Source organism: Pagrus major, chromosome 18 (assembly GCF_040436345.1).
Source record: "Pagrus major chromosome 18, Pma_NU_1.0".
In the NCBI taxonomy this organism is placed as follows: Eukaryota; Metazoa; Chordata; class Actinopteri; order Spariformes; family Sparidae; genus Pagrus; species Pagrus major.
In genome coordinates, this window is record NC_133232.1 from 25,590,889 (window position 1) to 25,613,648 (window position 22,760).

General features: G+C 41.2%; 5 protein-coding genes across 5 annotated transcripts; all 5 read left to right on the top strand.

Annotated features, from left to right (window-relative positions):
• Positions 1-2,092: 2,092 nt before the first annotated feature.
• Positions 2,093-5,490, top strand: LOC141012941 (protocadherin alpha-8-like). The gene is made up of 2 exons (XM_073486485.1): positions 2,093-4,450; positions 5,389-5,490. Exons 1-2 carry the CDS (start codon positions 2,093-2,095, stop codon positions 5,488-5,490), a joined length of 2,460 nt encoding a protein of 819 aa, XP_073342586.1.
• A 167-nt stretch (positions 5,491-5,657) lies between these two features.
• On the top strand, positions 5,658-8,104 carry LOC141012942 (protocadherin alpha-3-like). Its single transcript, XM_073486486.1, has 2 exons — positions 5,658-8,009; positions 8,099-8,104. Exons 1-2 carry the CDS (start codon positions 5,658-5,660, stop codon positions 8,102-8,104), a joined length of 2,358 nt encoding a protein of 785 aa, XP_073342587.1.
• A 998-nt stretch (positions 8,105-9,102) lies between these two features.
• Positions 9,103-11,472, top strand: LOC141012943 (protocadherin alpha-8-like). The gene has a single exon (XM_073486487.1). The coding sequence runs from the start codon at positions 9,103-9,105 to the stop codon at positions 11,470-11,472; it is 2,370 nt and encodes a 789-aa protein (XP_073342588.1).
• An 873-nt stretch (positions 11,473-12,345) lies between these two features.
• Positions 12,346-14,712, top strand: LOC141012944 (protocadherin alpha-8-like). Its single transcript, XM_073486488.1, has one exon. It carries the CDS (start codon positions 12,346-12,348, stop codon positions 14,710-14,712), a length of 2,367 nt encoding a protein of 788 aa, XP_073342589.1.
• A 1,158-nt stretch (positions 14,713-15,870) lies between these two features.
• LOC141012945 (protocadherin alpha-8-like) lies at positions 15,871-22,745 on the top strand. The gene is made up of 3 exons (XM_073486489.1): positions 15,871-16,645; positions 19,980-21,562; positions 22,728-22,745. Exons 1-3 carry the CDS (start codon positions 15,871-15,873, stop codon positions 22,743-22,745), a joined length of 2,376 nt encoding a protein of 791 aa, XP_073342590.1.
• The last annotated feature ends 15 nt before the right edge of the window (positions 22,746-22,760 follow it).

Sequence of the window (22,760 nt, forward strand, 5' to 3'; positions counted from 1 at the left end):
ATGCATGATATTTCTTAATAAGAAAAATATGATTTCAGGAGTAATATCTTACATGTGTCTTTTTAACAACTACTCATGCCTTCCCCTTAATACCCTCATTAGAAAATAATTATATTTTGTATAGTTTTATTATTATATGAACCATGAAGGAGGGATATTACTGTGAAGGGGAATATATTTTACATGATTTGGAGACTCAAAACATCAGGGCGTGTGGATACAGCTGGTTTTCTTTGTCTGCAGCATTCACAGCTCCTGCATCCCTCCCCCTCTGCTTCCTCAGCCCAGCTTCCTTTCAGCACCATGGACAGTGACCTGCCTACTGGAGCTGCGTTGCCATGGCGACGTGCTGTCTGTTCGCTGGAGCTCGCGGTGTGCTGTGAAGCTGCCTGTAATTTAATATTCAGACACCCACCCACCACCACCACTTCACAGTGCAGCATCCGCAGCCTGCAAACATCATCTGAGCATTCTCTGTAAAATATCACCGCTCCCTCTGCCTACTGAGGGCGGATTTTTTTTTTTAAAGGAAATGAGGTGCTTTGAAATCTGGCAGCACTGATGCAGCATGGGGTAACGATGGAGGCAGAAATGGGAGGTGTTGCAGAATGCGGCAGCCCTCGTGCACGCGCACGTAAACGTTTGGCCTATTTCCAGAACCGATACGCAGCCGCAGCATGCGGGAGGGGTGGGGTGCGAGGAAATGGGTTTTTTCTTTTTTCTTTTTAATGTAGGTCACTTTATTTCCTGGTTGTTGTTAGTGCAATCGTTATTTTTTTTCTTTTCTAACAAAATCCATTATTTTTTCCATGCTGTGCTGCAGTGTGGTGAGGCTTCTGCGTGGAGCACAATTACGTATGAACAATGCAGACACATGAGTGGGCTCATCAGAGCTGCACTTGTAGGTTTAATCCATGAGATGTCGCTGCTCACCGCTGCAATAAGAGGAAGATTGTGGGTGTGTGCTGAGTAGATCACACAGAGTTGAAGCAGACAGAATGTGAATGTCAACAGCTTTTTACAATGTCCCGAACACAATGATATATTAGGTAACGCTTTATGTTAGGGTTCGTAATTTTTGGATAATATATGAATACAGCTCAATAAGTTTCCTGTAAACAGCTTTGTAAATCTAAATCTAGAAAAAAAAAATAAAGCCTAGTGTTCAACTGGTACGCTTTCAATTAATTAATCTATTAATTGCTGGGATAGCCATGGTGAGCAAATAAATGATTAATTTAGATTTGGGTTTTGCTCTTCTTCCAGGGAAATAGCCTTTACCTCATAATAAAATTAACACAGCTCTTTTCAGGAAACGTCCTTATTGTTGTTGTAAAGACGAACATTAAAAATCCTCATGTGCATTTTCTAATTGTTTGTTTTCATCTTTGCACACATTCTCTAAAATGTCAAGAAAAAATAAAACGGATGCTTACTTTCTTAATAAATAAATGAAGGTTAACATTAAAGGGTTATATTATTATTTTAATGATAAATATGTACTAACTAGATATGCGAGTTGTAGGAAAAGGATTATATAAAACAACACATAATATAAAAAAATAAAATTAACAACATGAATTGAAATAGGATATTTGAGAAATTTTGGAAACAGAAGCCTCGCTCTCCAGTTTGAAATATGTCTTTTTAAATAGCTATTTTCAGAATCCACTTCTAAGACTCAACCTTTAACACACAGGTAATGTTAAAATAAGACTTTTCTGGGCTGATGTAATTATAACTTCAGCTCCTGCTTAGAGCGTCTACTGCCTGAATGTAGATGTGAGGTTGTATTTCAGCAAAATCACATAGGCTACACTGAAAGTATCATCGGCACAGCACCATCCTTCCAGCGACAATGGGTGGTGCTGTTACACTAAATATCACTACAGAGGTTGCGTGTGAGGAGCCTTTCTTTTGCATGTGCATTCAACCCAAAGAGAGGGGTGAAAGAACGGACGCTCGTTCTTCAGTCAGAATGATGGTTCCCGCAGACATGTATTGCATTTTAATCGCAGGAGGAAACTGAAAATTCAAGAAGAATTTTGTGGACGGATTTAAGACCGTTGATTAAAAATATTTTTGCTAAAAAATGGCGATAACGGATATCAGAGGAAGATGGCTGGATGTGTGGATTTCCTTTTGTCTGGCTCTGCTGATTGGGACTCAGCTGGAAGGAATATCTGCTCAAATACGTTACACCATTCAGGAGGAGGTAAAAGTAGGCACTGCTGTTGGAAATGTAGCCAAAGACCTTGGATTAGATCTCGGAAGACTGGCGGACAGGAATCTGCGCGTCGTGTCGGGGACAAAGCAGGATCTGTTCAAGGTAAACCCGAGAGATGGAGTTTTGTTAGTGAACCAGAGAGTAGACAGGGAGGAGCTGTGTGCAAAATCTGTTTCGTGCATCACAAATCTGAAAGCAGTGGTAGAAAATCCTCTCGAGATGCACCAAGTCATAGTTGAGATTCTCGATGTAAATGACAATTCGCCGAAATTTCCTGAAGAGAACTACACATTAGAGGTGCTGGAGTCCGCAGTAGTTGGATCTCGATTTCAGATAGAAGGAGCGCACGACTTGGATGTTGGATTGAATTCCTTACAGGCATATAAAATAAACCATAACCAGTTTTTTCGCCTGGAAACCGAGGAATTTGGGGAGGATGGAAAGGTCCCATTCCTAATATTACAGCGACCTTTGGATAGAGAACAAGCCGCTCAACACTGGTTACTATTAACAGCTACAGATGGGGGTAAACCATCAAAATCTGGTACTATTAATATCACTGTTGTTGTATCTGATGTAAACGACAACCCGCCGGTGTGTGATAAACAGAAGTACACCATAACAATAAAGGAAAACGCACCTGCAGGGACATTCCTGTTGACAGTAAATGCATCAGACTCGGATGAGGGGATGAACAGTGAGATAGAATATTCTCTACGGAGTAAACACAGAGGACTCTCATCAGAGCCTTTTGATCTGGATAGTAGAACTGGCAGACTAACAGTGAAGGGAGGCCTTGATTATGAGGAAAAACAAGTGTATGAGATTAAGGTGCTGGCTTCGGACAAAGGTGCCGTGTCTCTCTCCACACACTGCAACGTGGTCGTTAGAGTGGAAGATGTGAATGACAACCCACCCGAAATAGACATCACATCCCTCTCAAGTCGCATCCGAGAGGATGCACCTCCTGGTACTGTGGTGGCGTTGATGGGTGTGACGGACCTTGACTCAGGTGTGAACGGGCAGGTGGTGTGCAGTGTTCCCGCTCATTTGCCTTTCGACTTAAAGCCGTCACCTGACGGTCAGTCTTACTCTTTGGTCACCAAGGACTACCTAGATAAAGAAACAACATATATGTATGAGATTACAATAACAGCAAAGGATTTAGGGAGCCCCGCTCTGTCATCCACAAAGGTGATACAGGTAGATGTGCTGGATGTTAATGATAACAGTCCTTTGTTCACTGAGAGCCCATATACTTTTTATGTGCCGGAAAACAACAAGGCTGGAATGTCCATTTTTTCTGTGAGTGCGTTAGATGCTGATGGAGGTGAAAATGCGGCAGTCACATATTCACTCAGCCGGAGTCCAGGGCCCACTGTAACCTCATTTTTGAATATAAATGAAGCCAATGGCACCATATCTGCGCTGAAGAGTTTTGACTTTGAAGTTCTGAAAACGTTCCAGTTCCAAGTTGTCGCCACAGATTCTGGAACTCCGTCACTGAGCAGCAACGTCACAGTGAACGTGTTCATTCTGGATCAGAACGACAACGCTCCAGTCATCCTGTATCCAGTCAGCTCCAACGGTTCTGCTGAAGGTGTGGAGGAGATTCCCCGCAATGTGAACGCAGGACACTTGGTGACTAAAGTCAGAGCCTATGACGCTGATATAGGATATAACGGCTGGTTGCTGTTTTCACTGCAGGAAGTTACTGACCACAGTCTCTTTGGTTTGGACCGCTATACAGGACAGATCAGAACACTTCGCTCATTCACAGAGACAGACGAGGCTGAGCATAAACTGCTCATACTGGTCAAAGACAATGGGAACGTTTCTCTCTCAGCAACAGCTACTGTCATTGTCAAACTTGTGGAGCCCAAAGAGGCTTTTGCTGCTTCTGATGTTAAAAGTGCCACTAAAGTTGACGAGGAGGACAATGTGACATTTTATCTGATGATAACTTTGGGCTCAGTTTCTCTACTTTTTATCATCAGTATCATCGTGCTGATTGCGATGCAGTGCTCTAAATCCACAGACTATACTTCTAAATATCTACAAGAGACTAATTATGACGGGACACTGTGTCACAGCATCCAGTACAGATCTGGAGACAAACGCTACATGTTAGTTGGACCCAGAATGAGTATAGGATCTACTATAGTCCCTGGCAGCCATGCCAATACACTAGTGCTCCCTGACAGGAGGAGGGGATCTACAGAGGTAAGACCATGTTTTTTAGCTTTTTTAATGTACTCATGGAATTTATTGCGGGTTACATTAAGGCAATGTCCTCCAAACAGATATGATGACCTGTAGAAACTAGATATAACTTTCTAAGCAAAACTTTACTGCTTTCACAAGGAAAGTTATATCAGCCTAACGGCATTTCCTTGTGCTGTCCATGGTGCTGACAGACAAGCTTGAATATATTGTGGTGATTTTCAAGCATACAAGTAAGTTTGTTTTTTAAACTTTATGGATTTTATTTATTGATTTCAAAGAATAAACGTGTGATTTGTATTTAAGCAATTTTTTAACACAATTCAATTTTAGTCCACATGTAAATGTTTCTTTCATTTGCTGTTTTGAGCCTGCTGGTTGAACCTGTGCTGTCCATGGTGCTGAAAGCTTGTTTTGATTCACGTTGCTTTTGGAGGTTTTGGCAATACAATGAATGTCAGGTGCCCTGAGTGAATAATCACAATTGTTATGAATTAGGTTTGTATTTCCCATTCAGTTATTGTTTTTATGTCCAGCCACGTGTTTTGTATTGACAGTATGTGAATCAATTGTTCACTGGAAAGTTGTTGAGAGTTGCGAAGTAGATTTACAATGTGTTTCTCTTCTATTTTTGCTGATGGGGTTACATGTTATTTAACAACGCATATTATTGCAGCTGTTACTTATTGTCCTATTAATTGTCTATTAACCACACACCTACAGTAAGTCCACGCTGACCGGTGGTTGCTAAGACACATAAACATGTAGTTGACTTGCTGGAGGAGGCAGACCTGAGCATCCTCCACAAAGAGAGACTGGGGTGCGTTTTAACTCATCAGCTCATCACGTGTCCTTTAGGAGTTGGCAGCATGGAGGGACATATAGATAGAGAACGAGGTGTTGAGGTAAAACACTTGTGATTTAGTATCGTATTGCAGCCCACAGGCCACATGGTGTCAGTGTGTGCTAATGGTTGTGTTGCTGAGTCTACACAGGCCCTGCCCATCTCGGGATCATTTCTGATGGAGGTGCCTTGCTGACGGAGTACACATCGTAGGCTCTGTATCAAGTCACATAAATATCGGTTTATATTTATGTGTGAAATCGTCGATTCGAGAGTCGTGAAATGGATCTAATTAGACAGCTCTGGTGAGCAGTTGGGTCACTGTATTTGCTTCACAGAAAGCATTCATTTTTGTGCTTCACAATGGGAGAACGAGGACAAAGGCGCCGAGTGAACTGCTGCTGGGTTGCCGGGATCTTGTTGCTGTGCTGTGTGGAGCGGATTTTGGCCCAGTTAAGATACTCTGTTCCGGAAGAAGTACAGGTGGGATCCTCTGTTGGAAATGTTGCCAAGGATTTAGGACTCGACATCAGCACTCTGACAGACAGGCGGTTTCGTATTGTTTCGGGGCCCAATCACGCTCTGTTTCAGTTAAATCAAAACAATGGAGTGCTGTACATTGGGAAAAATATGGACCGGGAAGAGCTCTGTGAAGGCATCAAGGTTTGTTTGATAAACCTGAAAATTGTAGTTGAAAGCCCACTGGAAATACATTACGTTGGTGTTGAAATAACGGATGTTAATGACCATTCACCGACGTTTCCAGAGAGCGAGCAGCGGCTGGAAATAGCAGAGCATACTCCCCCAGGTACTCGTTTCCAGATTCATGCAGCTAGAGACCCTGATGTCGGCACACAGTCAGTTCGACTATATAAACTGAGCCAAAATGACTTTTTTGACATTGAAATCAGAGACAGCGAGGAGGACAAGATCCCGTTCTTAGTGCTGAAAAAGCCTCTGGATAGGGAGCAAAAGGCAGAACACCGTTTAGTGTTAACTGCTCTTGATGGAGGCAGTCCGTCAAAATCTGGGAGTCTTAATTTAAATATAACAGTGCTAGATATTAATGATAATCGCCCCGTTTTTAGCAAAGATACATACAGCGTCTCACTAGATGAAAATGCCCCGATAGGAACTCTTGTAATACAATTAAACGCCACAGATTTAGATGAAGGTTTGAACAGTGAAATTGAATACATGTTTGGAAAAATACAAAAGAAAAAAGTGCATGAAACATTTGAATTAGACAGCGTCACAGGGGAGATTCGAGTGAAAGGAAATGTGGACTTTGAGGAGACTGAGATTTACAGATTAGATTTGCAGGCTTCAGATAAAGGCCAGCCACCCGGAACAGGTGAAAGTAGAGTTGTGATAAAAATAAAAGATGTAAACGATAATAAGCCAGATATTGAAGTAACATCACTGTCTAACGTAGTCCCAGAAAACTCAAAGCCTGGCACTGTTATCTCTCTCATCAGTGTTACTGACAGAGACTCAGGCCTTAATGGGAAAGTTATTTGTAAAATCTCAGGTGATGTTCCGTTTGATTTGACACCATCGATTGAGGAAAATATGTACTCTCTTGTCACAAAGGGGCGTTTAGATCGAGAAAGTGTGTCCCATTATGACATCACAATAACAGCTACTGACTGTGGTGAACCTCCACTTTCCACAGTGAAGACCCTGAGTGTTCAGGTGTCTGATGTAAATGACAACAAGCCAATTTTCAGTCAGAATCCGTTTGAACTTTATCTGGTAGAAAACAATGCCCCGGGCGCTTCAATATTTTCAGTAAGTGCTGCTGATAATGATCTGAATGAAAATGCAGCAATAACATACCACATTGTGAGAGGTGATGGGCTGCACAGTGATATCACGTCGTTCCTTAATGCCAATTCAGATAACGGACAAATATCCGCGTTAAAAAGTTTTGACTTTGAAGTTCTGAAAACGTTCCAGTTCCAAGTTGTCGCCACAGATTCTGGAACTCCGTCACTGAGCAGCAACGTCACAGTGAACGTGTTCATTCTGGATCAGAACGACAACGCTCCAGTCATCCTGTATCCAGTCAGCTCCAACGGTTCTGCTGAAGGTGTGGAGGAGATTCCCCGCAATGTGAACGCAGGACACTTGGTGACTAAAGTCAGAGCCTATGACGCTGATATAGGATATAACGGCTGGTTGCTGTTTTCACTGCAGGAAGTTACTGACCACAGTCTCTTTGGTTTGGACCGCTATACAGGACAGATCAGAACACTTCGCTCATTCACAGAGACAGACGAGGCTGAGCATAAACTGCTCATACTGGTCAAAGACAATGGGAACGTTTCTCTCTCAGCAACAGCTACTGTCATTGTCAAACTTGTGGAGCCCAAAGAGGCTTTTGCTGCTTCTGATGTTAAAAGTGCCACTAAAGTTGACGAGGAGGACAATGTCACATTTTATCTGATGATAACTTTGGGCTCAGTTTCTCTACTTTTTATCATCAGTATCATCGTGCTGATTGCGATGCAGTGCTCCAAATCCACAGACTATACTTCTAAATATCTACAAGAGACTAATTATGACGGGACTCTGTGTCACAGCATCCAGTACAGATCTGGAGACAAACGCTACATGTTAGTTGGACCCAGAATGAGTATAGGATCTACTATAGTCCCTGGCAGCCATGCAAATACACTAGTGCTCCCTGACAGGAGGAGGGGATCTACAGAGGTAAGACCATGTTTTGATTTTAACTGAAGGTGTTTTTAATGCTTTAACATGGATTTTACTGTTACATCAAGTTTGTGTCCTACTAACAGACATGATCACCTTTAGAAACTAAATATGACCTTTTTAAGGAATATTTTTCCGCTTTCACAAGGAAAGCTGTAACAGCTTATAGGCATATTTTGTAGCGCTGTCCATGGTGCTTGACAGATGCGCTTGGTTATGTTGTGGTGATTCCCAAGTCAGAATGTTGACTGTTTGTTTTTCTAAACTTAATGAATTTCATTTATTGATTTCAAAAACCAACCTTGTGTTTTGTATTTGACCCCTTTTATTACTAATCTCAGTTTTTTAATTACCACAGTATTCAGTTTTAGACATCTAGATGTATCCTGTTCACCGCTGGAGGGATCTAGTTGTTCCTATTCATTTGCACTAAGGAAGTATATTAGCTGACCCTTGAAACTCAATAGACTAATGTCCATTACAGTGCATTTAGTCTCCAAAATAACATTTTTCTTCAAGGGAATTTAGTGAATACCTTGCCTCGAATACACAGTCATTAAGCAATACTGTAAACAATAATGACATAATTTTCACTGCTATAATGAAATAACAAAAACAAGTGTCTCTTAATTGATTGTTATGCTATACAGAATGGAAGGGGAACTAGCTACCTAGAACGGTAGAAAAACAGAACATCCAAAGCTAAAACTGTAAAATATACATTCAGAAATGGTCATCAAAACTATAAATTGGTTGTAGTTAAGGAGCTACAATTTGCAAACACACTGGCTTCATGCTTCATGTCGCGGGTTGCTTATAAAAAGGTCATTATGTGCCCAGTCCACAAGGTGTCAGTGTCATATCAGCATAAACTGCTGAGTCGGTTGGTCCTGCCCCTTACAGAGACGTTTTGTTCAGGTCGACAGAGAGGAGACAGCACCTTCAACAGAAACGAGTGGTGCCGTTGTTGCATTTGTACAGATACGTTGAAAATATGGGATATATTTCAGCTGTATATTTTGTGGAATAGGCTATTTCCTTTTTGCGTAAGGACCTGTGAGTGGATGTAATCAGAATCAAACCTGAAACGATGGGAGCCGGAGGACAAAGACGAGGAATACAGTCATGGGGGTTTGCCCTCCGTTTTTCTGTGATGCTCAGCTGTGTGGAGTGGGTTTCAGCTCAGATAAAGTACTCAGTTCCAGAGGAGGTAAAAGTGGGATCTGTTGTTGGAAACGTCGCTAAGGATCTCGGATTGGACATCAGTTCGCTGGGAGAACGACGGTTTCGTATTGTTTCGGGAACTAAAGATGCTCAGTTTGAAGTAAATCAGAACAATGGCGTCTTGTATGTGCATAAGAACATCGACCGAGAGGAGCTTTGCGAGAGCGTTTCTCCATGTTTAATTAACCTTAAAATGGTAGCTGAGAACCCCATGGAAATACACTATGTGGGGGTTGAAATAATAGACGTAAATGATCATTCACCGAGCTTTCAGGAGGAAGAAAAAATATTAGAAATTTCTGAGTCTACTGTTCCTGGCAAACGTTTCCAGCTGCCAACTGCGCACGATCCAGATGTTGTCATCAACACTGTGCGCCTGTATAAATTAAATCAAAACGAATATTTCAGTATACAAATTCGAGAGAGAGGAGAGGACAAGATACCTTTCTTGGTTCTGCAAAAGCCTCTGGATCGGGAAAAGCACAGTGAGCACAAACTGATTCTGACCGCAGTTGACGGAGGAAATCCACCGAAATCAGGGATGCTTAATGTCACAGTCATCGTTCTCGATTCAAATGATAACCATCCTACCTTTAGCCAGGAGGTATATTCAGTGACAATACCTGAAAATGTAGCTGCAGATACAAGTGTGATCACGGTAAAGGCAACTGATGTGGATGAGGGCACAAATGGAGAAATTGAATATTTTTTCGGTGGCCAGCTTGACCGGAAGATATATGACATGTTTAGCTTAGATAAAAACACTGGTGAAATTCGAGTGAAGGGAGAAATTGACTTTGAGAAGGTTGACGTTTTTAAGTTAGACGTCCATGCCAGTGACAAAGGACAGCCTCCAATGAGTACTGATTGCAGGGTGATCATCAAAGTGCTCGACAAAAACGATAACAAACCTCAAATAGAAGTGACATCCTTGTCAAACATGGTATCTGAAGACTCCAAACCTGGAACTGTGGTTTCTCTTATCAGTATTACAGACCAAGACGCCGGATTAAACGGTAAAGTGATATGTAGTCTTTCAGAAAATGTGCCATTCGATTTAAAACCATCATTTCAAGATAATATGTACTCGTTGGTTTTGAAACAGCATTTGGATCGAGAATCTGTTTCGCATTATGACATCACAATAACAGCTACAGACTGTGGCCAGCCCCCCCTGTCTACATTCAAAACTCTGAGTATTGATGTATCAGACGTCAATGATAATGTCCCACTATTTCCCCATAATCCAATTGATCTTTACCTGGTAGAAAATAACGTGCCTGGAAACCCAATATTTTCTGTGACTGCTTCGGATAAAGACTTGAATGAAAATGCGGCCTTGACTTATCATATAGTAAGAGAGGAAGGTGGTCAGGTAAAAATTACAGCGTTTTTAAATATAAATTCAGATAACGGACAAATATCCGCGTTAAAAAGTTTTGACTTTGAAGTTCTGAAAACGTTCCAGTTCCAAGTTGTCGCCACAGATTCTGGAACTCCGTCACTGAGCAGCAACGTCACAGTGAACGTGTTCATTCTGGATCAGAACGACAACGCTCCAGTCATCCTGTATCCAGTCAGCTCCAACGGTTCTGCTGAAGGTGTGGAGGAGATTCCCCGCAATGTGAACGCAGGACACTTGGTGACTAAAGTCAGAGCCTATGACGCTGATATAGGATATAACGGCTGGTTATTGTTTTCACTGCAGGAAGTTACTGACCACAGTCTCTTTGGTTTGGACCGCTATACAGGACAGATCAGAACACTTCGCTCATTCACAGAGACAGACGAGGCTGAGCATAAACTGCTCATACTGGTCAAAGACAATGGGAACGTTTCTCTCTCAGCAACAGCTACTGTCATTGTCAAACTTGTGGAGCCCAAAGAGGCTTTTGCTGCTTCTGATGTTAAAAGTGCCACTAAAGTTGACGAGGAGGACAATGTGACATTTTACCTGATGATAACTTTGGGCTCAGTTTCTCTACTTTTTATCATCAGTATCATCGTGCTGATTGCGATGCAGTGCTCCAAATCCACAGACTATACTTCTAAATATCTACAAGAGACTAATTATGATGGGACTCTGTGTCACAGCATCCAGTACAGATCTGGAGACAAACGCTACATGTTAGTTGGACCCAGAATGAGTATAGGATCTACTATAGTCCCTGGCAGCCATGCCAATACACTAGTGCTCCCTGACAGAAGACGTCCGTCTGGAGAGGTAAGACGTTAAAAGGAAACACCACAGAATACAGCTGTTTGTTTTGACATGACCGCTGTCCATGGTGCTGAAACGCTTTGTTTTGTTATCAAGCAAAACAGAGCACTTAGAAATCTAGAAATGATCGACGTGTTTGGGAATATTTGGGCAGTTTGTATTTGACAGTTACATCTCTAAGCAGTGCACGAAATTTTACGAAATTTTAACCAATGGGTGATAAGTGATTGTTAAAAAAAAAAAAAAAGAGTTGGTGCTGACTGTTGTTGCGCAGTTTGTATGGGCTTTGTTGCTTAAATACTGAGCAACATTTGACGGACAACACATATGAGCCCAATTCTTATTGCATTCCATGCTGAAACATATTAGCATTTGTGATCAAAAAGAATCTTGTCTTGTATTTTATCTTGACCTCGAGTCTGTGTTAAAGTTTTGAATTGAAGACATAAGACACTTCCTAACAGAAATTATCTCAGGAAACTTACCACTTAACACACACAAAGATAACTATTGTACAAATGTTGATATCGTTTTTCATTTACTTTCTGATCATTTGAATAATATCGTGTATACAGGACGTTGTGATTTGGACAAGAAAAATATTATAGCCTTGAATATATAGTATAAGTCCATATAAAGGCTATTACTTTCCTTTGATGACCTCCGGGTGTCACTGTAACATTGGGAAACGATAGAACACGTTGTCCCTCCCCTGGAAAAGCTTTTGTTTGCCAGCTAGAGGAGGGCAGGCATTTGAATCAAACACGCCGGCCGATGGATTCGTGTTGTACATTTTAAAAATATGCGAGGCACAACGGGTTGGACATAAAGATTTTTTTTTATCGCAGTAACAGTCTTGCTTGGTTTTCTCTAAGTTGAAGTATAATGATGGGGACAGGCGGACAAAGTCGAACGCTGGAGTACTATTTGCTTGTGTATGGTTTGGCTCTGCTGCTGTTTTTCGGAGAGCAGGCTGTGGCTCAGATAAGATACTCTGTTCCAGAGGAGGTAAAAGAAGGAACTGCTGTTGGAAATGTTGCAAAGGATCTAGGCCTTGACATCAACTCGTTAATTGACCGACGGTTCCGTGTTGTGTCTGGATCTAAGGAAACATATTTTGAGGTAAACCAGGACAATGGAGCTCTGTATGTGCATAAGAAAATCGACAGAGAGGAGCTCTGTCAGGGCACCGGTGCGTGCCTGATGGAGCTGAAAATCCTTGTTGAAAACCCTTTGGAGATGCATCACGTAATAGTAGAAATAACTGATGTAAACGATCACTCACCTAATTTCCCCGAAAAGGAACAGCGATTTGAAATAGCTGAGCATACCTTACCAGGAAGGCGATTTCAACTGCACGCTGCTCGTGACCCCGATGCTGGAATTAATTCTATTCGTACATACACTTTGACATCAAACGATCACTTTGAAGTGGACATCCGTCAAAGCGATGAGGACAAAATACCATTTTTAGTGCTGAAGAAATCATTAGACCGAGAACAAAAGAATAAACACACGCTGCTGGTTACAGCAGTCGATGGAGGTAAACCTCCAAGATCAGGCACACTGAACGTTTCTATTATTGTTCTTGACAGTAATGATAATCGTCCAATTTTTAGTCAGGAGATTTATCAGGTTGTAATAAACGAAAATGCTCCGATCGGTACGTCAGTGTTTCGAATGAATGCGACGGATCCCGATGAAGGCAGCAATAGCGAAATTGAATATAGTCTTGTAAAAACTCTTAAGAAAAAGGTGTATGACATTTTTGAGTTGGACAAATTAACTGGAGAGATTAGAGTAAAAGGAATAGTGGACTATGAAGAAAACGACGTTTACAAACTCGATGTTGAGGCATCAGATAAAGGAACACCTCCACTGACAGGTGAGTGTAGAGTCATTATTAAAATAAAAGACATCAATGATAATCCACCAGAAATAGAAGTGACATCACTGTCGAATACAGTGTCTGAAGACTCAAAACCTGGAACAGTTATTTCACTAATTAGTGTGACAGATAAAGACTCCGGTGTGAATGGAAAAATTATTTCAAGTTTAACCTCAGACGTGCCATTTGAATTAAAACCTTCCTATAAGGAGAACATATATTCAGTTGTCACTAAAGGATTTCTGGATCGAGAGGAGGTGTCACATTATGAAATAATAATAAAAGCCACTGATTGTGGTGAGCCTCCCTTATCTACTTTTAAAACACTCAATATCCAGATATCAGATGTAAACGACAACAGTCCACATTTTGAACAAAATCCATTACAGTTTTATCTGGTAGAAAATAATGTGGCTGGAGCGTCAATATTCTCTGTCAGCGCAACGGACAAAGATTTGAATGATAATGCAGCGATTTCATATCACATTGTGAGAGAAGGGAGTCAGAATGACATAATGTCATTCCTAAATGTAAACTCTGATAATGGACACATCACAGCTCTAAAAAGTTTTGACTTTGAAGTTCTGAAAACGTTCCAGTTCCAAGTTGTCGCCACAGATTCTGGAACTCCGTCACTGAGCAGCAACGTCACAGTGAACGTGTTCATTCTGGATCAGAACGACAACGCTCCAGTCATCCTGTATCCAGTCAGCTCCAACGGTTCTGCTGAAGGTGTGGAGGAGATTCCCCGCAATGTGAACGCAGGACACTTGGTGACTAAAGTCAGAGCCTATGACGCTGATATAGGATATAACGGCTGGTTACTGTTTTCACTGCAGGAAGTTACTGACCACAGTCTCTTTGGTTTGGACCGCTATACAGGACAGATCAGAACACTTCGCTCATTCACAGAGACAGACGAGGCTGAGCATAAACTGCTCATACTGGTCAAAGACAATGGGAACGTTTCTCTCTCAGCAACAGCTACTGTCATTGTCAAACTTGTGGAGCCCAAAGAGGCTTTTGCTGCTTCTGATGTTAAAAGTGCCACTAAAGTTGACGAGGAGGACAATGTCACATTTTATCTGATGATAACTTTGGGCTCAGTTTCTCTACTTTTTATCATCAGTATCATCGTGCTGATTGCGATGCAGTGCTCCAAATCCACAGACTATACTTCTAAATATCTACAAGAGACTAATTATGACGGGACTCTGTGTCACAGCATCCAGTACAGATCTGGAGACAAACGCTACATGTTAGTTGGACCCAGAATGAGTATAGGATCTACTATAGTCCCTGGCAGCCATGCGAATACTCTAGTGCTCCCTGACAGGAGGAGGGGATCTACAGAGGTAAGAGCTTAAAAACAATGTGATATACAACATGCTAATATGTATACCATGCTCTTATTACTTTGTGGTCAATGGCACGTTTTCTTTGTTATCACCTTTCTTTAGCCCCGAGTAAACAGAGTACCACCAAATAGCTAAAAGCAAGCTCGGTGATATTACATATCTGATTAAGTGTGATGCGTATTATTTGTATCTTTACCCGTTAGTGTGACTGTATTTAGTGATACTGTCGTCACCTTTTGAGTCTTTTCCATAAGAGATGATGGTGGGCTTTGTTTTTTTGCTTTGTTGTGTTGACAAGAGCCACACTGCTCCACAGTTGTGTCCATACTTCATTTACCACCAGTTTGTCATTTGCAAGTCTATGCAAGCTGATGAGTGAAATTTAAACAGTTAACTTTCTGGCATCAATTTTATAGACTACAATACGCCTTATTATGACTGTTTACCACGTTACAGAAATTATTTGGCGTCTCTTCTTCAATATAGCCGCATGTAAGAATTGCAAACTATGTTTGGGCTCAGTGTCTGTGATATGTCCTTAACATGCATCCAAATCCTAAACTACAACGAACAGGGAAGTTTGAATTTGCTGGTGTTTCCGTTGATTTGGTTGAGTAGCCTACTGCGCATTAGGCTGGACTCCTCTCCTCAAGAAGTCATGTAAAACGCTTGTTTCACATCGCTGACCATGGTGCTGAAACGCACTTGCTTTTTTGTCCATAAAAACATGGTGCACATACAGTAAGTCCATTGACTACAGATATTGTATTACCTTTAGTCAATTAATATACCTTTTCCACACATTCTATGCATACTTTGACACACAAAGTTTAGACCTTGATCAGGTGTTTACATGCTGATATGTTAATGGTGCGTACAGGTTGTATTAGGTGATCTGTTTTTAAAAAAGGAGTAGACTGCAAATAGCCTGGTACTTTAACAGTGACCTCTGGGTGTCAGTATTACATTAGGAAACCATAGAAAACGTTGTCCCTCCCCTCACAGAGCTTTTGTCTGCCCCCTGAAAAACGCAGACTTCATCTGAATCAGCTCGCCACCCGATGGAATCGTGTTGTGTTATTCGCAATTTTGTGACACACAGCGGGTTTGATATAGAAATTGATTGCAGTAACGGGATTTTTTGCGCTGATGAGTTGTTGGATAACGATGGGGATCCAGAGACAAACCAGAGGAAGGGTCTCCTCCTTGTTCTCCTTTCATGTCGCTCTATTGCTGCTTGTCGGTAAATGTGCTCTGGCAGAAATAAGATACTCTATTCCAGAGGAGGTGAAAGAAGGAACTGTTGTTGGAAATGTTGCGAAGGATCTTGGACTCGACGTATCCTCTTTGTCTGACCGACGGTTCCGTGTTGTGTCTGAATCGAAGGAGACATATTTTGAGGTAAACCAGAACAATGGGGTACTCTATGTCCGGAATAAAATCGACAGAGAGGAGCTCTGTCGGGGCAGCGGCGCATGTCTAATGGAATTAAAAGTCATAGTGGAAAATCCTTTGGAAATACACTACGTGGTTGTAGAAATTACTGATGTAAATGATCACCTTCCTACTTTCCCTGAAAGAGAACAGCGATTTGAAATAGGTGAACAAACATTGCCAGGAAGGCGATTTCAACTGCATGCTGCTCGTGATACCGATGCTGGAATTAACTCGATTCGTACTTACACTTTGACATCAAACGAACACTTTGAAGTGGACATCCGTCAAAGCGATGAGGACAAAATACCATTTTTAGTGCTGAAGAAATCACTAGACAGAGAACAAAAGAATAAACACACCCTGCTGGTGACAGCAGTTGATGGAGGTAAACCTCCAAGATCAGGCACACTGAACGTTTCTATTATTGTTCTTGACAGTAATGATAATCGTCCAGTGTTTAGTCAGGAGATTTATCAGATTTCAATACAAGAAAATGTTCCAGTTGGTACTTCAATATTTAGAATGAATGCGACGGATCCTGATGAAGGCAGCAATAGCGAAATTGAATACAGTCTTGTAAAAACTCTGAAGAAAGAAGTCTATGACATTTTTGAGTTGGACAAACTAACTGGAGAGATTAGAGTAAAAGGAATAGTGGACTATGAAGAAAATGACGTTTATAAACTGGATGTTGAGGCATCAGATAAAGGAACACCTCCATTAACAGGTGAGTGTAGAGTCATCATAAAGATAAAAGACATCAATGATAATCCACCGGAAATAGAAGTCACATCTCTGTCAAATACAGTGTCTGAAGACTCAAAACCTGGAACAATGATATCTCTCATCAGTATGAAGGATAAAGACTCCGGTGTGAATGGAAAAATTATTTCCAGCATAACCTCAGACGCGCCTTTTGAATTAAAACCTTCTTATAAGGAGAACATATATTCAGTTGTCACTAAAGGATTTTTGGATCGAGAGGAGGTGTCACATTATGAAATAATTATAAAAGCCACTGATTGTGGTGAGCCTCCCTTATCTACTTTTAAAACACTCAATATCCAGATATCAGATGTAAATGACAACAGACCACATTTTGAACAAAATCCATTGCAGTTTTATCTGGTAGAAAATAATGTGGCTGGAGCGTCAATATTCTCTGTCAGCGCAACAGACAAAGATTTGAATGATAATGCAGCGATTTCATATCACATTGTGAGAGAAGGGAGTCAGAATGACATAATGTCTTTCCTGAATGTAAACTCTGATAATGGACACATCACAGCTCTAAAAAGTTTCGACTTTGAAGTTCTGAAAACGTTCCAGTTCCAAGTTGTCGCCACAGATTCTGGAACTCCGTCACTGAGCAGCAACGTCACAGTGAACGTGTTCATTCTGGATCAGAACGACAACGCTCCAGTCATCCTGTATCCAGTCAGCTCCAACGGTTCTGCTGAAGGTGTGGAGGAGATTCCCCGCAATGTGAACGCAGGACACTTGGTGACTAAAGTCAGAGCCTATGACGCTGATATAGGATATAACGGCTGGTTACTGTTTTCACTGCAGGAAGTTACTGACCACAGTCTCTTTGGTTTGGACCGCTATACAGGACAGATCAGAACACTTCGCTCATTCACAGAGACAGACGAGGCTGAGCATAAACTGCTCATACTGGTCAAAGACAATGGGAACGTTTCTCTCTCAGCAACAGCTACTGTCATTGTCAAACTTGTGGAGCCCAAAGAGGCTTTTGCTGCTTCTGATGTTAAAAGTGCCACTAAAGTTGACGAGGAGGACAATGTCACATTTTACCTGATGATAACTTTGGGCTCAGTTTCTCTACTTTTTATCATCAGTATCATCGTGCTGATTGCGATGCAGTGCTCCAAATCCACAGACTATACTTCTAAATATCTACAAGAGACTAATTATGACGGGACTCTGTGTCACAGCATCCAGTACAGATCTGGAGACAAACGCTACATGTTAGTTGGACCCAGAATGAGTATAGGATCTACTATAGTCCCTGGCAGCCATGCCAATACACTAGTGCTTCCTGACAGGAGACGTCCGTCTGAAGAGGTAAGACTAATGTATGATTTTACATCACTTTTACTTCGGATCTTATTTTGTCTTAGACTTCCTGTAAAATGGATAACGTCAATAGTTTTTGTATCTCAATGTTTGCTTTTTGTGAAAGAGGTTAATTATTGTCATGTGTCTTTGGCCTTAGCAATGTTTCATGTTTTGCCTCTGTCGAAATTGTATGAGTGTTGGCTATTTAGCCAACACTTTTACGAGCATAATATAGTTTTGTACCGTTGACCCTGATGAAGTTTAGTCGTGGTAATTTTGGTGGTGAGTTTTGAGTCGTTTTCATTATTATTATTATTATTATTATTATTATTATCATCATCATTATTATAAAAAGGGCTATAAGAGAGAATTGTATTTCTCATTTCAGGACACTTGACAGATTACTTTGTTCATTTTTTCAGTTAAGCTTTCACAATAACACTGATGTGTGCTGTCCATGGTGCTGAACGTTTGTCTTGAGTATCTTAAGTGCTGCCACGGTTTAATGTAGCAATGCAAATACTTCTGTAGTCATTGACAGGGCTTCACGGTAAGACAGTTGTCATAAACTTGTTGTTTACATTGCTGTCGGTTGCCTAGTGATAAGTTTGCCTATGAAGAAGACCATCTTGAATACTGAGAATTTAGTTTTTGGAGCATTTAATGAGACTTAACTTCGTGCTGGCGATGATTCAATTCGGTGGAATGATGTCCAATATTCAGTTTCTCCTTTATACAAAATGAAAACATTGAATGGTCCACTGGGTGTCAGTGTTACAGTAGGGATCTGCTCAGACTTCATTCAGAATAGACTCTGCCCCTTTCAAGTGTGTTTTTTTCAGCTCGACCACAAAGAATCACATCGTTTCGGATTTGGATCTGTACATATCCTCCGCAAACGTGATTGACCGACATTTAAACTCAGGAAAACTGGAGGTGTTTTGAGCTGAAGATTTTTGTGGATGCTGTTTCAAATGATTACGCCGAAGAAGACAAAGGACAAAGAGGCGGAATGATGTCCTGGTCGCGTGCTCTGCTTTTCTCCCTGCTGTTTTGCTTTGGCGAGCTGGTTTCAGCTCAAATAAAATACTCGACCCCAGAGGAAGTTAAAGTGGGAGCTATCATTGGAAATGTTGCCAAGGATTTGGGCCTTGATGTCAGTACCTTGGCGAACAGGCGTTTTCGTATCGTGTCTGGAGCTCAGGACGCGCTGTTTGAGGTAAACCCGAACAATGGGGTTTTGTACGTTCATAAAAATCTCGACCGAGAACAGCTGTGCGATAGAAATGGTGCTTGCTCAATAGATGTGAAAATAGTTGTTGAAAATCCACTCGAAATACATTATGTCACAGTGGAAATAACAGATGCGAATGACCATGCACCGACGTTTGTCGAGAAAGAAAAGATTATAGAAATAGCAGAAAATACTCTACCGGGAGCACGATTTCAGTTACCAGGTGCCCGTGATCCAGATGTTGGAATAAATTCAGTCCAGCGCTATAAACTTAGTCAGAACGAAAATTTTCATCTTGAAATTCGAGATAGAGGAGAGGATAAAATCCCTTTCTTAGTGTTGCAGAGGCCCTTGGACAGAGAGCAGAAAACAAATCATAGCTTGATTTTAACCGCTATGGATGGAGGGACACCGCCAAAATCAGCAAATCTTAATATTACCATAAAAGTTCTGGATATCAATGATAACAGACCAAGTTTTTCGAAAGAGGTTTATTCTGTGATATTAAAAGAAAACGTTGCTTTAGAGACGGTAGTGATAAAAGTCCAAGCAACTGATCTAGACGAGGGAACTAACGGGGATGTGGAGTATGCGTTTGGAGGAGACATTAATTCCAAGGCGTTGGAGCTTTTTAGTCTAGACAGAAATACAGGTGAAATTCGAACTAAGGGACAAATTGACTATGAGACAGCTAATGTTTTCAAGTTAGACGTCCAAGCCTCTGACAGAGGTCAGCCTCCTATGACAACAGACTGCAGGGTTATAATAAAGATCCAAGATGTCAATGACAATAAACCAGAAATAGAAGTGACATCAATATCTAGCATGGTCCCAGAGGATTCAAAACACGGGACTGTGATTTCTCTGATCAGTGTTACAGACATTGATTCTGGCCTCAATGGCAAAGTCCAGTGCAGTCTGACGGGAAATGTGCCGTTTGAATTAAAACCGTCGTTTAAAGAAAATATGTATTCATTAGTGACAAAAGAAAAACTGGACAGGGAAAGTGTGTCACATTATGACATTTCAATTACAGCGACGGACTATGGTGAGCCTCCACTTTCCACGTTCAAAACTCTGAGTATTCAGGTGTCAGATGTGAATGATAACATCCCAGAGTTCTCACACAGTCCACTGGAGTTATATTTAACGGAGAACAATGCTCCTGGCGCATCAATATTTTCCGTGAGTGCATCTGATAAAGACTTAAACGACAATGCCGTAGTGTCCTATCATATTATTAGAGGGGAAAGCGGTCATAATGATATGGCATCTTTTCTGAATATAAACTCTGATAATGGACACATCACCGCGTTAAAAAGTTTTGACTTTGAAGTTCTGAAAACGTTCCAGTTCCAAGTTGTCGCCACAGATTCTGGAACTCCGTCACTGAGCAGCAACGTCACAGTGAACGTGTTCATTCTGGATCAGAACGACAACGCTCCAGTCATCCTGTATCCAGTCAGCTCCAACGGTTCTGCTGAAGGTGTGGAGGAGATTCCCCGCAATGTGAACGCAGGACACTTGGTGACTAAAGTCAGAGCCTATGACGCTGATATAGGATATAACGGCTGGTTGCTGTTTTCACTGCAGGAAGTTACTGACCACAGTCTCTTTGGTTTGGACCGCTATACAGGACAGATCAGAACACTTCGCTCATTCACAGAGACAGACGAGGCTGAGCATAAACTGCTCATACTGGTCAAAGACAATGGGAACGTTTCTCTCTCAGCAACAGCTACTGTCATTGTCAAACTTGTGGAGCCCAAAGAGGCTTTTGCTGCTTCTGATGTTAAAAGTGCCACTAAAGTTGACGAGGAGGACAATGTCACATTTTATCTGATGATAACTTTGGGCTCAGTTTCTCTACTTTTTATCATCAGTATCATCGTGCTGATTGCAATGCAGTGCTCCAAATCCACAGACTATACTTCTAAATATCTACAAGAGACTAATTATGACGGGACTCTGTGTCACAGCATCCAGTACAGATCTGGAGACAAACGCTACATGTTAGTTGGACCCAGAATGAGTATAGGATCTACTATAGTCCCTGGCAGCCATGCCAATACACTAGTGCTCCCTGACAGGAGGAGGGGATCTGGAGAGGTAAGACTAAAAACATTTTTTTACATTTTTTTTTTTTTTTAATCTGTATATAAGCACACGGTCCTTTGCTTGTTTATTGCTGAAACATTTCTTCTGTCTCTCAAGCCATTTTCACAGCGAACAGTACCAAATATAACTTACAGCAAAGTCAAATTCTTATTTTTAAGTTTCCTACTTTCATGTACGGATTCCAGAAGATTTGTTTCTATTTTTATTGTCTCATTTATCACATACAAACTGCTCGTTTACATAGAATGACATAGAAAATTGCAAGTCAATGTTACAAATGCTAAATGTGGCTACATAACTCCGTCTGCAACAGCAACTCTGCTGTACTTTAACTGGTTGTGTTTCCTGTTGATGACCATACAGATTCATAACCACGATGAATGATAAGTTTGAAATACATAAAGGGGCTCATCCTTTGGAAAAAGGACAGTCTTTCCCCTGACTGTGATCACTCTCCATGGTGCTGAAATGAAAGTTTCACTGTTTTCCAGCAAAACAGATTACCTATAGTCAGTATAAGGTATGTGGGTACTAAGTGTTTGACAGTTTGGTCTCATAATATTCCATCTTGTAGCCAATAACTGGCGGGGAAATTTGAAGATGTTGCAGTGTTTCTGCTGCGTTGTGCAATATGCATGGAGGTAGTTGTCTTCAACTTGGTTTTTGCTGTCATTAAAGGGAAAGTTGGCCTGAAGTTGAATTATTTCTGTTGTTAAAGGGAAAGGCTGTGCAACGAGTCGTGGCTGCTGTCAATGATGCTGAAACGCGTGAACACGTCAAACACTAATACAATATTTATAAAATCCTTCAGTGAATAGTATACTGGTGAAGACCAAATTGGTCATTGGTAGGTGCAAACCAACTTCAGGAATGTATCGCTTCAAAATATTTCAATTAACGAGCGAGAGAGCGAGCGAAAAAGAGGCCGAAAGCTAGATCAGTGATAGACAGCTGAAAATCTGCTGCTTTATCAAGGCACCTTACGCATTACGTTATGTTCCCACAAGCTTGGGATATTTATTCTAAAAGAGGGGAAAAAAAAAATGATATGGTCAAGTTTGTTCTCAGTCATTACCTCTGGGTGTCACTACTACACCGGGAAACCTCAAAATACGTTGTCCCTCCCTCAGGATCCTTTTCTTTGTCATCGTTGCAGAGCAGCGATCGCATTTGAAACTAACACACCAGC

Bases quoted from the DNA above. Each gene is read 5' to 3' on its own strand.
- LOC141012943 (XM_073486487.1), top strand. From the start codon at position 9,103: ATGGGAGCCGGAGGACAAAGACGAGGAATACAGTCATGGGGGTTTGCC.
- LOC141012942 (XM_073486486.1), top strand. From the start codon at position 5,658: ATGGGAGAACGAGGACAAAGGCGCCGAGTGAACTGCTGCTGGGTTGCC.
- LOC141012944 (XM_073486488.1), top strand. From the start codon at position 12,346: ATGGGGACAGGCGGACAAAGTCGAACGCTGGAGTACTATTTGCTTGTG.
- LOC141012941 (XM_073486485.1), top strand. From the start codon at position 2,093: ATGGCGATAACGGATATCAGAGGAAGATGGCTGGATGTGTGGATTTCC. The intron at 4,451-5,388 runs GTAAGACCATGT...ATCGTATTGCAG, and splicing joins GGAGGAGGGGATCTACAGAG to CCCACAGGCCACATGGTGTC.
- LOC141012945 (XM_073486489.1), top strand. From the start codon at position 15,871: ATGGGGATCCAGAGACAAACCAGAGGAAGGGTCTCCTCCTTGTTCTCC. The intron at 16,646-19,979 runs GTACTTCAATAT...ACGTTGCTTTAG, and splicing joins ACAAGAAAATGTTCCAGTTG to AGACGGTAGTGATAAAAGTC.